We start from the raw sequence: 12,827 nt of genomic DNA, 5'->3' as shown, positions 1-12,827 counted from the left end.
AGGCTTGTTGTATTATAATCTAAGTAATCACAAATTAATTTAGAAAAATGCCCCATGTGAGCATAAAATAAGATGAAATCATCTAAAATCTCACAACCAGATTTTGATACAAGGCATCTCTTAAGAACAGGTCCTCAAGATCAGGAAATAAAGCCCATGTGAATACCCTTATCATGTTAGGTGATATTGTATTAAAGTAGTGCAAATTCCAAAACAAAGTTGCAATCGTAGATATTACCACAAACCAGCTTTTGCACGTCACTTTGGGTCTGGGGCCCCATAAGAGCTGAAGGTTCTGTACAGTTGGTAGTCCAGCTTTGATTTTCATTCAATATTTACCATTTCTGTTCTCAAAGATGTATGAGCTATTATCTCATATAGTTAGAAAAAGGAAAAATATCAGGAGAGTTTTAGGAGAGGAACTTTCAGGAGACAATACATCCACAAAGTTTCCCATCTATTAAAGGTTCATCAGTCAGTGCATTAATGTGACACAATGAATTAAAGTCTTGGTTCTACGTTTCCAGGACTACTTACCGGCCTATCCTAAAAATCATGAAAGCGTCATTCTGGTATAAAACAGAGAAAGAGAGAGAGATTATGGTCATGAACCGGGGAAGCGTAAGTGACTAAATGTGACAGCACACCACACTTTATCCATGGCAGCCCTGTAGAGAGGAGCCTGCCTACTCGCCAAAGCCTCCATCTGTCTGCGGCCCTGCGAGGAGTATCCGCTATCAGCCACACTTTGCACCTTGCCCCATGCTGGTCTGCTTGGTCCACGCCAACACCAGCTCTGCTGGGGAGAGCTATATTTACAAACAGCTGCCGTGGCAATGGGTAGAGTACCATGAGAGGATGGAGAATACTGTTTGTTATGAGCGGATTAAACTATCACGCCCCTAGAAATGTACACAATCAGCCCAATTATTTCTCTTTGTAACTCTAGCCATGTGTCATAAAATATTGTGTCTTTAAGTGTTTGTGTAAAGGAATATTTGACAACTCATGCAAAAGCGATTTACTGATTCAACTTTATATGATTATATTTTATTATTATCTTCTCAATAGAAATTTCTGTGTAAATAATTCATCTGTTGCATGAGACTAACAGGCATATAGTGGAGCATCAGTCATATGACACAGCAGAGTGAAGGGCAAGTTTGTTTGTTTGACAGGATGCTATGTGGAGCACAGCAGTGTTTCAAACATTTGGAATGAAAACAAAAAAACAAAAACGCAATCTTAGCACAGAAGCCCACATTGCACATGGCTACTTTATAATTTTGTCACAATTGAAATATCTCTTATACAAACCCAACAAATATTTATACACAGAAACAGAGCAAATTAACTCCACAGATAAATTATTTTACTGAATGTTCCAGCCTCTTTTTCCTGCCTTTCTTTTTGGTCTCAAGTGAGAATGATCTTAAAGGTCCAGTGTGTAGGATTTAGTGACATCTTGCATCCAAGTGGACACCCCTTGTCTCACCCTCCCCCACAGTGGCTGCTAAAAATGCAAAAAAATGCAAAAAACATGACAGGTCCTCTCTAGAGTCAGTGTTCGGTATGGTCTGTTTTGGGCTACTGTAGAAACATTGTGATGCAACATGGTGGACTCCGTGGACGAGGATCCGCTCCCTCTGTAAATATAAAGGACTCATTCTAAGGTAAAACAAAACACAATTCTGTGTCAGGTGATTATATGCTAGTGAAAACATACTTATAATTATTATGTTACATTTTATTCCTATAAATCCCTCTAAACTCCTACACACTGGACCTTTAATTTGCAGAATCTCCATCTGATTTTTGCATAAAACACATCCCTTCATGCATCGTATAAAGAGTAAGAGATTGAAGCCTTCCTTTTCACTTTTATCCAATTTCCTCTTAACACTTTAACTTGCTCTCTCTCCACCTTCCTCACAAGGGGAAGACCAGGAACCCAGAGAAGGTGGAGTACTTCCAGCCTCCCATCAAGTTGCCTCTCTCCAGTCTGAGGTAGGCCTTGTCCCCCTTCTCCATAATCACCAGGCCGGCGTTCGTGGCAGCTTCTCTGGTGACGTCCTGGTCCCCAGCGAAAGCAGAAATCATTGGCCAGCCGTTCAGCATCAGGCTGACCTGAGAGAGAGCAAAGAAAGGGATTAGAGTGTTTGTTGATCTACTGCAACTAAAATTATAAGTGTCATAGTTGAGGTTTTGTACCTGGATAGTTTGTCTGTTGTATGCCTTTACAACATGGAAGTTGAAGCTGTACACGCCTCTTCTTGGTGCCAGGAAGACACTGCTCTCTTGGTCAAAGTGAGTACCCACGTTCACCAAAATCTGACACAACAGCAAGGAAAGGAGGAAGGCAAGATGATATGTGATTTACACATGAAGATATAAAGGTCTGTAAGAGAACAAAAACTCTGGAAGACCAGTGATTAACAGTGGGGCACTTGTTAAAAGGTTTCCCTGCTCACTCCAGGGTATCTTGGGTCATTGTTGTGTCCATTGTAAAAAGATTTCAGACTTTCTCAAAACACTGAGTCATTTCTGATTCTTTATTTCCCAAAAAGCTCTAAATGTCTATAAAAATGCAGCCCGGCTGCACTGTGAGTCTGCAAGTTCGGTGTTTACCTCATTAGCATTTTTCCTCACTGTCAGAACTCTATAATATGTGCATCTTATTGGCAGAAGACTTCTGAGTACAAAGCACTTGAAATACAGCTCACAGAAGCTGTGTGGAGAAAACGGATCAGCCTTTTTCATATTCTGTGAAATATGGAGAAACTACAGTGGAGAACTTTGTTCAAACACAGTTTGACCCATTTTGATCTCTGAACTGTGGACAATCAATCAAGTAGTTCTCCTCTTATGTCAAGAATGGGCTTTATTTGAACTGCAAATTGGCTTTTGTGTAACTTAAAGACACCTAAGCAGTCGTATACTCACATTATCGAAGTAGATGATCATGGTGCGGTTGCTCATGTCCGTGGGCTCGTGGTTGGTCTGGCGGCTGGCAGAGAAGGCCACCCGGCCGGAGCCGGAGCGGACCGACATGCCCAGGGCGTTACCGGCCGGCTCGGATGAAGGAGTGGAGTCACATACAACCAGACATTTTCCCTCAAGGATGATGGGCTCTGTGTCATTTTGGCCCCTCGTCCCCGTGGGTCCCCACAGCAGGAGCACAGCCAACAGTATGGGGAGGTGGAAGGTCATTAACCTGGGATGCATGACTGAATCTAGGATGTTTAGTCAAATATCTTTGATTGATTCTACTGGAGAGAAGTGTCACTCTGGAAAACAAACATGCTATGGTGAAACAAATTGTCTATGTAGTTTTGGCTGGTACGCAAGTACATTAATATGCAACCAGGCAGCAATAGAACCAAGAGAACAAAATGATATTGAGAAAATAGTCAGAATTGTTCATTGGCCATAGCTATCAATCACTCCCTTTCTGTCTCTTTTTCTTGTTTGTACCCACAAATCCCAAATCTCTCTGGTGTCTTTCGTGCTGTGTCAGCAGGGGCCAGAATGACAGTCGCAAAGAAATCTCTTGGTGTTTTCAAGTTGATTTCTTCAGCAAAAAACCTGACAAGAAGGCAGAAGAGCTGGGGAAGGGAAGAAAGGGGTTTGAAAAGATAAAAGCGCAGCAAAGTGAGTGAAGATCTGAGTACAGACTTTAAGTAATAGAGTGAAGGATGAGATGATAAAAGGTGCTGAGGGCAAAAAAAAACAGATGAGGTAAGATTTTGGAGAGGTGACAGGGAAAAGATGTCGGACCCAGAAGGGAGCGAGAAAGAGAGAGGGAGTGGGGGAACAACTCCACTGAGTGACCATCTGTCTTTTACACGTAGCCCCCTCCCTCCCAATGCTGCTCAACACGCATTCCCTCACACGACACACGCTCGCTCGCTCTCACTTGTGCTTTTGTTTTCACACTTACGGACACAAATATAGTAGCTATGCATACAGAAATGTCACTTCTTCCATTATTCCTTTATTCACCAGCAAGTTTAACAGCCTTTCTGGAGTTAAACTCAGAGGAATTACAGTCAGAGTCATATATGAAGACATTTTTGACCTCAGGTGATGTCATCAACTTTCAAACAGTCCAATTTTACATAAGATTCATTTGTCTTTGACAACGATGAGCAACAGCATGTGTGAAAACATCTTTCTTTAGCTTTAATGAAACACAAAAAACAGCAGCTTTTTGTTTGGAGAAGGATCCAAATTATTCACCTTAAAACAAGCGTTCTAAACCGACCCAACTATTTTCACTGCACAATACAATCCTAGTATTTAAAGTGATAAATAAAAAAAAGATGATCACCTGTTTCCATCTGAGCAATCTTGTATTCCATATCAGGTGAAAACTGTTGTTTCCTCCCAGCTGGAGCACGGTAGTATGATCAAAAATTCTCCCGCTCCTCTATCACATCACTTGACAGCACGAGAGTCAGTCTGATCACAACCAAGTCAGTGTAAGCTCTGATCTCCCTCTCTCACCCTCTCTCTCTCTTTCTCTTTCTCCCTTTCTCTCTCTCTCAGCCACCCCCTTTTCCGTCTGCTTCTTTCTCACTCTCTATGTTGCATCCACCCACTCACCTTTACAGCGATATAAAGAAAAGAGGAGGATAATTGGGCATCTGAGCGGCTTCAAAGAGCAAGGCTAGCGAGTGAGTGGCAGTTGTTTTCCTGATTTTTATAGTATCCAATCAAATCAGGTGATTCCTGCTTGTGTGTCTTCAAGCGGAGTTGAAAAAGATCACATTCTCCTTTTATTATTTTTGCTTTTGCACTTTCGTGGGGAAACATTTACACATCCAAAGCCTTACGTAGTCGGGTAGCTTCTTTTATAGCAGATATTGGATTAACAGGATGCGTGCATCATTTTCAAAAGATATTATTTCAGTGGGATTTCGAACATAAAAGCACTAACACCAGCCTCGGTATGATACACCTAATGTCCAAAAACACAGATGTAATTTGGTATTCACAACTGAGGAAGACCATTAGAAGTGCTTAAAGAAGGAAGGGGTGAGTTAGTGCCAAACATCACAAACATCTGACAAAATTATTTCTGGCAAAGGTTACTAACATTTACAACCTTCTTGTACGTAATTGTAATAACTTCAAATCAACAGTCATCTGTATGTTTAATCACATAACAATCAAGCATCTTTCTGTCCTGTTTCAAAGGAGCCTCTTCATTTGATGTCCTGACAGGATCCACTCGTGTTCACTTATTAAATGCTCCATTCTCATTTTTCATAATTTCCATGCCAGTGTCACCTGATCACAGTTTTAGGAGATGTTGTGTTGTCTCTTTATTTGGCTTAGATCTGAGGGAACATCAGAGAGGCTCATGGGAACATTTCCATCACAGGGTCATGTGGTTCTAGAAGTGAGGAAATAAATCAACACCACTTTCTCTTGGCATGGTTTTATCAAAGTTAGTGTCCTCTCCTCCTTGCCCCTCTCTCCAACTCAGACTTTGACGACAGAAATACGGCTGTTGAGCTCAGCTTTGTAGAGTCCAAAGCCCAAGCACAGTGGGTGAGTGAACGTGGCAGAGAAAGTGTGGAGGTGCGTCAGGCTGCAAGATGTTCCCACCTCGGAGAAGGTGATGGTGCCCGCGCCGTAGTCCACAGCGACGGCGACCCGGTTGCCAGTCATTTGGTACATGAGACGGGTCTTCCTGCGGTTGTGCCAGGCAGCCAGCTTCCTGTCGTGCTGCTGTGTCAAGCTCCAAGATACCTAGAAATTTATCACAGGCATTTTAATCAAGGAACATGACTCTTTTGGTTGAAACTAGAGCTGAAAAAAATTGTCGATTATTGCCGACTGGCAGAAAACTAGAGTTGTTCACATTATTTTTCTTAGCAAAAATGGGCAAAAATCTGTAGTTCTTGCTTCTCAAATATAAAGAGTTGCTGCTTTTCTCTGCTGTCTGAATGAATCACAACATACATGAAACTTAGGACTTAATTGTCGACTGAAGAGACAAAAAATGGTGGATGAAAACATTAGATCTGTGTGGACGGATGAGGAGGTGGTTCCTCAAATCAATACATGAAACAAAAAATGTGATGCCAATAAATGCCATATTTATTTTTATTTAGATATATGTTTTCACCTTTATAAAGTTTATACTGGTGCTCTTTTACTACATTTGGATGGAAACCTTGCTAGAGTTGCTTCAGCCACAAATCTTTTACAGCATAACACAAAAAAGTGTTCTGTTGAGCACAAATGAAGAGTCTCTCTGATGGCAGATTTTGATGACTGAGTAAAAGTCCAAAGGAAAAACAGCCTTTTCATTTTCACTGAAGCCAGATAAAAAAAAACTCAGAGTGATACCAGGGAAGGGTTCATGGGAAAAGTGGTCAAAACATAGCAGTACAAATACCACTGGCATCAAACAGAGCTTCCGACTCATTTCACTCGTTTATTCAAACAACAAATACATGCAAAAAATGTGACATATATATCACATATACCTTGTTGTTCCCAAAGGCGTTGCCCTCTTTCCCCTTCCGTCCAATACTTCTATAGCAGACGCCGATATCCCAGAATCCCTCAGCCTCCAACTCCCAGTAGTGAGTCCCAGAGGAGAAGATCTGGCAGGTGAGAACCTGCGGCCAGTGGTCGAAACGTTCGGGGTGAGCAGCGCAGGGCAGACGGTTTTTCACCCGCGTCACTGAGCGAAGATCATCAGAGATGCTCAACAGAGGATGGGCTGTGTTAGTGTCCAGAGTCAAGGGACTGGTTACTGTAAGAGAGGGAAATAAAACAACAGTGTGTTGCTGCTCATGGAAACAACAGAGTTTTCTTTCCTATTTATGAGCTGCGAAATGTTTCCAGTTCCAAACACCCACAAGTTGTTGAGATGCAACCACACACGTACACAGTTTTAGTTACCACAAATAGAAGACCACTTATAGTACATTAACATATAAAATCAGATGATTATATAAAAATGACATGAAATTACTACGTAACACTTTATAATAAGGGACACAAAAATGTGAGTAGTTACTAAGAAACTAGAGTGGAATGAATCAGGAGCCAGTTGATAATTAATTGTTAATAAGTAATCTCTGCATAACAGTGATTCAAGGACTATACATCAGATAATGAAGAGTTATTAGAGAACGGACCGGTGGATCCTACATAATTAATCATTAGGTAATGATTGGTTCATAAACATCTGTGAATCAACATACTGACCACTTTCTTTCTAGTAACAGAGAGGTAAATCCCTAGTGCTCCCTCAATACTTTAAGATAACAATATGATACACAAAAAGAGCAACTAATGATTCAGTAATTGGCAATTAATAATTCTACTTCTTAAATACTCAGGACCATGTTTCACTTTACTTAAATGTACACAAAAAGAGTAACTTATGATGATGATAATGAGCTGTCACTAGTTTGTTCCACTCACACAGTGGTTGGTTCTTAGTTAATCAGGAAAAACTCATTAAGAAATTGGTCAGTATGCTGATTCACATATATTCATCAATTAATAATTACCTATTGATATGCATTAATTAAAGTTTCTCCCAGTCAGTTCTTTAGTAACTCATCATTATCTGCTATATTGTCCTCGAACAGTTATTCAGGAATGACTCATTAATGATTCATTAACTATCAGGTAGTTCCTGATTAATTCCTCACTCGTTCCTCAGTAACTACTCACATTTATGTGTAACTTATGTAAATTGTTACCAAACATTAAGTCAAAATTTGAAAGATGATATCATTCTTGGCATCTGATATTTTTGGTAATGGCTTTCTTACCAAGAGTTAGATGATTAGATCAATACCACTCAATACTACAAAGCAAAGCCAGGAGACAGCTAGCTTAGCTTAGCATAAAGGCAGCTTTAAAGCTCACTAATTAACATTAACATGCTATATCTTGTTTGTTCAATTTGTACAAAAACCACAGTGTGAAGATGACAAGTTGTGCTTAGGTATCCGACTAGCTGTTCCCACTTTCCAGTCATTTTGCTATGCAAAGCTAACCGGCTGCTGGCTGTAACTTCATATTTAATGTGCAGGCATGAGAGTGGTATCGATCTTCTCATCTAACTATTGGCAAGAAAACATAAGCATGTTTCCTAAAATGTCAAAGCGTTCCTTTAAGACAGTTAAATAAATGGGGAAAGCATCACTTACAGAGCTCCCGCTTGAGTTCACTGAGGCAGCGGAGGGTGGCAGTGATAAACTCTCGATACTTGCTTTCTATGTCCTCCAAGATGTGTTTCCTGTCTAGACTGACGGTATCAGGGACAAAAAGTGGGCTGCTCAGCTCGGCTAGTAACCTAGAATCAAGAGCAGAAAACATACTGCAGGAGGAAAACTATCTCAGTTTAAGCCATGAGCCCATATAGATTAAAGGCTTCTGTAATGAAAAATTGCATTAATCCGTCCATTTCTTCTTCAACTTATGTCTCACTCACTGTCTTTTCTATCCCCCACATACAAACATTCAAACACTGCCTACCTACCCACACACATCAACACAGATAGCCCATGGATCGAACATAACACAGTGTCATTGACTTGTTGTGGACTTACTTTGTGTCATCTGATTGAAAGGCCTGAGGAAAGAAGGGTGAAGGACAGTTGAGAAAAGCCTAACAAAGAACGATCCAATCTGCCCAGCTGGATACGAAAGTAAACAAACACATGAATAAACCCCTATTCAAACATATAGCTAACCATCTGTGCATTAAATATGTCCCATATTTTTCCCACAATAGATGAGCTTGTTCAACATTTACAATAATTCTTCTATTAACATCCTTATGGCCCTGCATGGATGCTTCAAGTCACCGTATTGTCACCTCTCAGAATGCAAGCCATAAAAAATGATGCCTTGTGTACCATAGTGAACAGCATATAATGCATTTCAATTTTCAAGTATATTTTCTATAATAGAAGCTGGTGACAGTGAGCTGTTTGCTTATGGATGTTTGCCATTGACAATAAATGTAATCAAACCACACCCAAACAGTCCAGATAAAACAGATCGACCGTTTTTTTGAGCATTGAACTCTTGATAATGTTTTATGTTTTGTAGAAAAAGTACTGTTGTCCTACGTTCAGTTTCTGCCAGATGAGCTGTGTCACATAGGAAATCCCAACAAGTAGTGGCTATTTAGTATTTACCCAGGCATAAGTGGGAAACCAAACCTTTAACAAACACGACTAAGAAGCCGCAGATAGGCTAGCAGCTCTGGACTGAGGCCCAGCAGTGCTTTGAGTTACAGTAAATGTTAATGCAAACATGGCAACATGCTCACAAAAACAGTTGTAACATGTAGGGCTGTGCCGTACAGCCTGAAGAAAAATATCACAATATTTTTAGGCAATATCGCAATATGCAATTTATATAACTCGATATTTGAAGTCTTCTCAAAAGCACTTCACAAATGTAAGGACTGACAGTATATAGTCTCTTATCACAATGAAGATTGTATATATTGCACAGTCAAGTAACATACTGATGTTAGGTAGGAATAATGTTTTGCTCACATTTCACCCAAAACCTGATGACGGCCCCAGAAGAACAGTTGGGATTACCAGAGTAATTACTATTTATCCTGAGGGGAACATGAACGTCTGTATTAAATTGAATCCATTCGATAGTTGCTTACACAATTCACTCAAAACCAAGAGGACTGATTCAGCTGGATTGAGATATTCTGTTTAGTACACCAAAAGGTTAATTGTTGGATCATTTCCACAACTGAGAACACTGTAACATTATTCACAGCATCTTCCCTATTTAACTACAGTATAATACACTTGTTCTGAACCTGGGAGCCCACTAGGGGTCACCAAAGCTTCACAGGGGGTTGTGAGGCCTTATTGACTTTAAGAGGTATACAAAAAGTTACATATCTTAGCATTTCACTAATTTCTGTTACGAATACTGTAAGATTCTTTTTTATTTTAAAAGTTTAGATTATTATTTAAGATATAAACTAAAAAGAACATCACAGGATAATGGCACAGTGAAGACCTGAATGCAAGCTCTATTCACTTCACTTCACTTTCTGCTATCCAGCTTGTCCTGGATTAGAAAAGTATGCAGTTAAAACAACCAAAGAGCTAATAAAACATTGGCCAAGTCACAGGAAAAAGAAACTTTTGAATTAAAAAAAAAGAAAAAAGAAAAAAAGAAGCCCATTAATTATGTACGATTGTAAAAAAAAACAAAAAACAAGAAAAACAATACAGACAGAAAATTGTATAAAAAGTTCTTTAAAATATAAGGAAAACTCGTATAGTACAATTCCACTCCTAACAAATCTGTTAGTGTACAGCAGAGTGTCCTTTCAGCACCAGGTCTTACCCAGATGAGCAGGAAGGGGTCCGTCTCTGCCAGCAGCGAGGCCAGATAGTGCTGGATGCTCAGCGTCTGGCTCATGTCCTCCCTCACCTTGGAGCAGTCTTCGTGCACTTGCTCTGTGACCTGCTCTCTCTCCCTCTTGGTGATGTCCCTCAGGTCGACCACCAGCCTCCTCACCTGGACCTGCAGGTCTGAGCTCAGCTGCTCCACCTGGGTGTCATCCTGTTTCATACAGTCCTGAAACCAGTCAGGAGAGATGGGCGGTTGGTACGAGATCAGTGATCAAAGCATCTGGTTCATTTAAAAAGATTCATTAGTAGAACAAGGTCAGACTGAGGGTTTTACATGAAAAGCATTCAAATTTAGGCTCCCTTGTGGGTCGTAACTTGGGTAGTAGAGGGTTTAAAAAACATCTACTGAGAGAGTCATTATGTTGTGGTTTAAATAGATTTACTCACAGCCATGGTGGAATCAATATTCTCGTGCTCTTTGAGGATTCGCTCTCCATCTCTCAGCTTCTCCTCTGCCTTTATGAGCAGAGTCTGGAGAATGACCTGTGGAACCACACATATATGATCAACTACACACTCCTGCACAAACAAACATAAAAACACACACTGTATGATCCTCCAGCTGACCTTCAGATCCTCCTCCACCTGTCTCAGTGCCTTCACTTTGTGCTCAGCATGGCCTCCCTCCAGCAGACAGTCCCCACACACGTACACCCTCTCATCGGCACAGTAGTAGCGCAGTATCTCTGTGTGCTCTGGGCACCGTCGCTGGGAGAGGTCGCCCAGCGGATCCACCAACAGGTGGGTGCTAAACGCTGGCCTCTCCAGATGGGGTTGGAGGTGTTCTGCACACAAAGATACTTCACACCTCAGGCAGGTCTTGACAGCCAATGTTGGCCGTCCTTCTGCTGCCTCTGGAGAGCAGCTGTCACACAGCACCTCACCATGCTCCTCCTGACACTGGGGGCAGATGAAGCGACTTTTGCCCTCACCCTGATCCCTCCAGGCCTCGCGGATGCAGGCAGGACAGAAGCTGTGACCACAGGGCAGAGGATGGGCTTGGCTGAAGATGTCTCGGCACACAGAGCAGGTCAGCTCCTCCTCCAGGGACGCCATCGTGACCGGATGAGGGTTCCCTTATGTGGGTGTTACACAAGGATGCTAACTAAAGAGTGGATTTAAACACAAGAGAGAAATCAAGAACATGTAACAAACTCATCACAAATTCACAGATGAGTTGGACTGCAGTAGGTGCAACAACAAATGAAGGACAACATTTACATGCTGCTGTTACATGTAAGAAGTACAGATGCAAACAAGTAATAAGAAACTGCGAGCATTCTCTCATGCAACAGAAATATATTTTCCATATGAGTAGTCTGAATATATTAAATGAGACATATTATGTTCATTTTCAGGCTCATAGTTTTATTTTGGGTTACTACTAGAACAAGTGTATATGCTTTAGTTCTCAAAAAACATATCAGTTTTCTCATACTGTCCAGTGCAGCAGCACTGTATTCCCCATCTGTCTGAGACACTTTGTTTTACATCCTGTCCCTTTAAGGCCCCCCTTCTGAATACTCAGTCTGCTCTGATTGGTCGGCTCACACATGCCTAAGCCAGTGCTGCTCACCATGTCTGCGGTTGGCTCTGTCATGTTTTCAGTTTCGAGTTAGCTTTACTTCTACCATGAATATAGGTATAAATTATACAACTGTGCGACATGGTGCCGGACTGTGATGTCAAGAAGTCATGGAATTAAAGGCGGGACTACTGAAGAGGTGTTTCAGGCACTTCAGGAGCAGTGTTTTCTGTGGAAGAGAGGAGCTCTCGTTATGCTTTTTAACTTCTGAGATCTTTTACCTGTACAATAACCCTTTATAACACAGGAAGGAAAGGAAAAAAATGAAAAAGCATAATAGATCTCCTTTAACATTCTAGGTCTTTTTCATTATTTGTGTAAATTAAACAGTGTTACGACAATATTTTCACCTAATTACATATCATTTTAATGTATTAACTATTATTATAATTATATATACAGTATGTTGTAAAAAATGTAGTCCAATAATATGTGCAAAAAATATACTTTTTAAATACATATCAGTATAATTTACCAATGTATGTTTATTTATTATATTTTGTAAGCATTCCTGAAGCAAAAAGACAAAAATCTGTTACATTGTAATTTCCAGTATATATCAATATAAGCGTGTTGAGCTGGTGACAAGGTGGAAGTCCTTGTTTCATTCCAACTGTGCACTCAGACCAGTAATCCTGTCTACTGGGCTTTCGCCTGCTGTGCTCTATGAATAGAACACTTAACTATGTAACCACTATTACTGAGAAAATGTGCGTAGGGTGGACAAAAATATCAGAAACACCTCACAACCTAACCTAAGGTCATATGCCATCATTTCAAACAATGGCCAAAACAATTATCCT

At 40.6% G+C, this 12,827-nt stretch overlaps 2 protein-coding genes across 3 annotated transcripts in view; both read right to left on the bottom strand.

The window, feature by feature from the left end:
• Positions 1-1,929: 1,929 nt before the first annotated feature.
• Positions 1,930-3,225, bottom strand: cbln12 (cerebellin 12). Its single transcript, XM_073491353.1, has 3 exons — positions 2,944-3,225; positions 2,212-2,331; positions 1,930-2,127 (listed from the first exon to the last, which is right to left on the bottom strand). The coding sequence occupies exons 1-3, from the start codon at positions 3,223-3,225 to the stop codon at positions 1,930-1,932; spliced, it is 600 nt and encodes a 199-aa protein (XP_073347454.1).
• A 747-nt stretch (positions 3,226-3,972) lies between these two features.
• The window catches only part of trim110 (tripartite motif containing 110), a 22,081-nt gene continuing 13,226 nt past the window's right edge, over positions 3,973-12,827 (bottom strand). For both annotated transcript variants that reach the window (XM_073491348.1, XM_073491349.1), the window contains 7 exons: positions 11,007-11,544; positions 10,827-10,922; positions 10,372-10,605; positions 8,589-8,611; positions 8,187-8,332; positions 6,501-6,772; positions 3,973-5,757 (listed from right to left, as the gene is read on the bottom strand). In XM_073491348.1, coding sequence (XP_073347449.1) covers positions 5,488-5,757; positions 6,501-6,772; positions 8,187-8,332; positions 8,589-8,611; positions 10,372-10,605; positions 10,827-10,922; positions 11,007-11,495 — 1,530 coding nt within the window. In that variant the 5' untranslated portion in view covers positions 11,496-11,544 and the 3' untranslated portion in view covers positions 3,973-5,487. The remainder of the gene's footprint in view (positions 5,758-6,500; positions 6,773-8,186; positions 8,333-8,588; positions 8,612-10,371; positions 10,606-10,826; positions 10,923-11,006; positions 11,545-12,827) is intronic.

This window comes from Pagrus major, chromosome 21 (assembly GCF_040436345.1).
Source record: "Pagrus major chromosome 21, Pma_NU_1.0".
Taxonomy (NCBI): domain Eukaryota; kingdom Metazoa; phylum Chordata; class Actinopteri; order Spariformes; family Sparidae; genus Pagrus; species Pagrus major.
The sequence above is the reverse complement of the archived record's forward strand: the minus strand, read 5'-3'. Positions and strand labels throughout refer to the sequence as shown.

What these genes read in the sequence shown, in the direction of transcription:
- cbln12 (XM_073491353.1), bottom strand. Translation starts at nt 3,225, where the DNA reads ATGCATCCCAGGTTAATGACCTTCCACCTCCCCATACTGTTGGCTGTG. An exon ending in TGATCATCTACTTCGATAAT is followed by an intron (nt 2,332 to 2,943) that starts GTGAGTATACGA and finishes CTGTTGTGTCAG; the next exon opens with ATTTTGGTGAACGTGGGTAC. An exon ending in ACAACAGACAAACTATCCAG is followed by an intron (nt 2,128 to 2,211) that starts GTACAAAACCTC and finishes GCTCTCTCTCAG; the next exon opens with GTCAGCCTGATGCTGAACGG.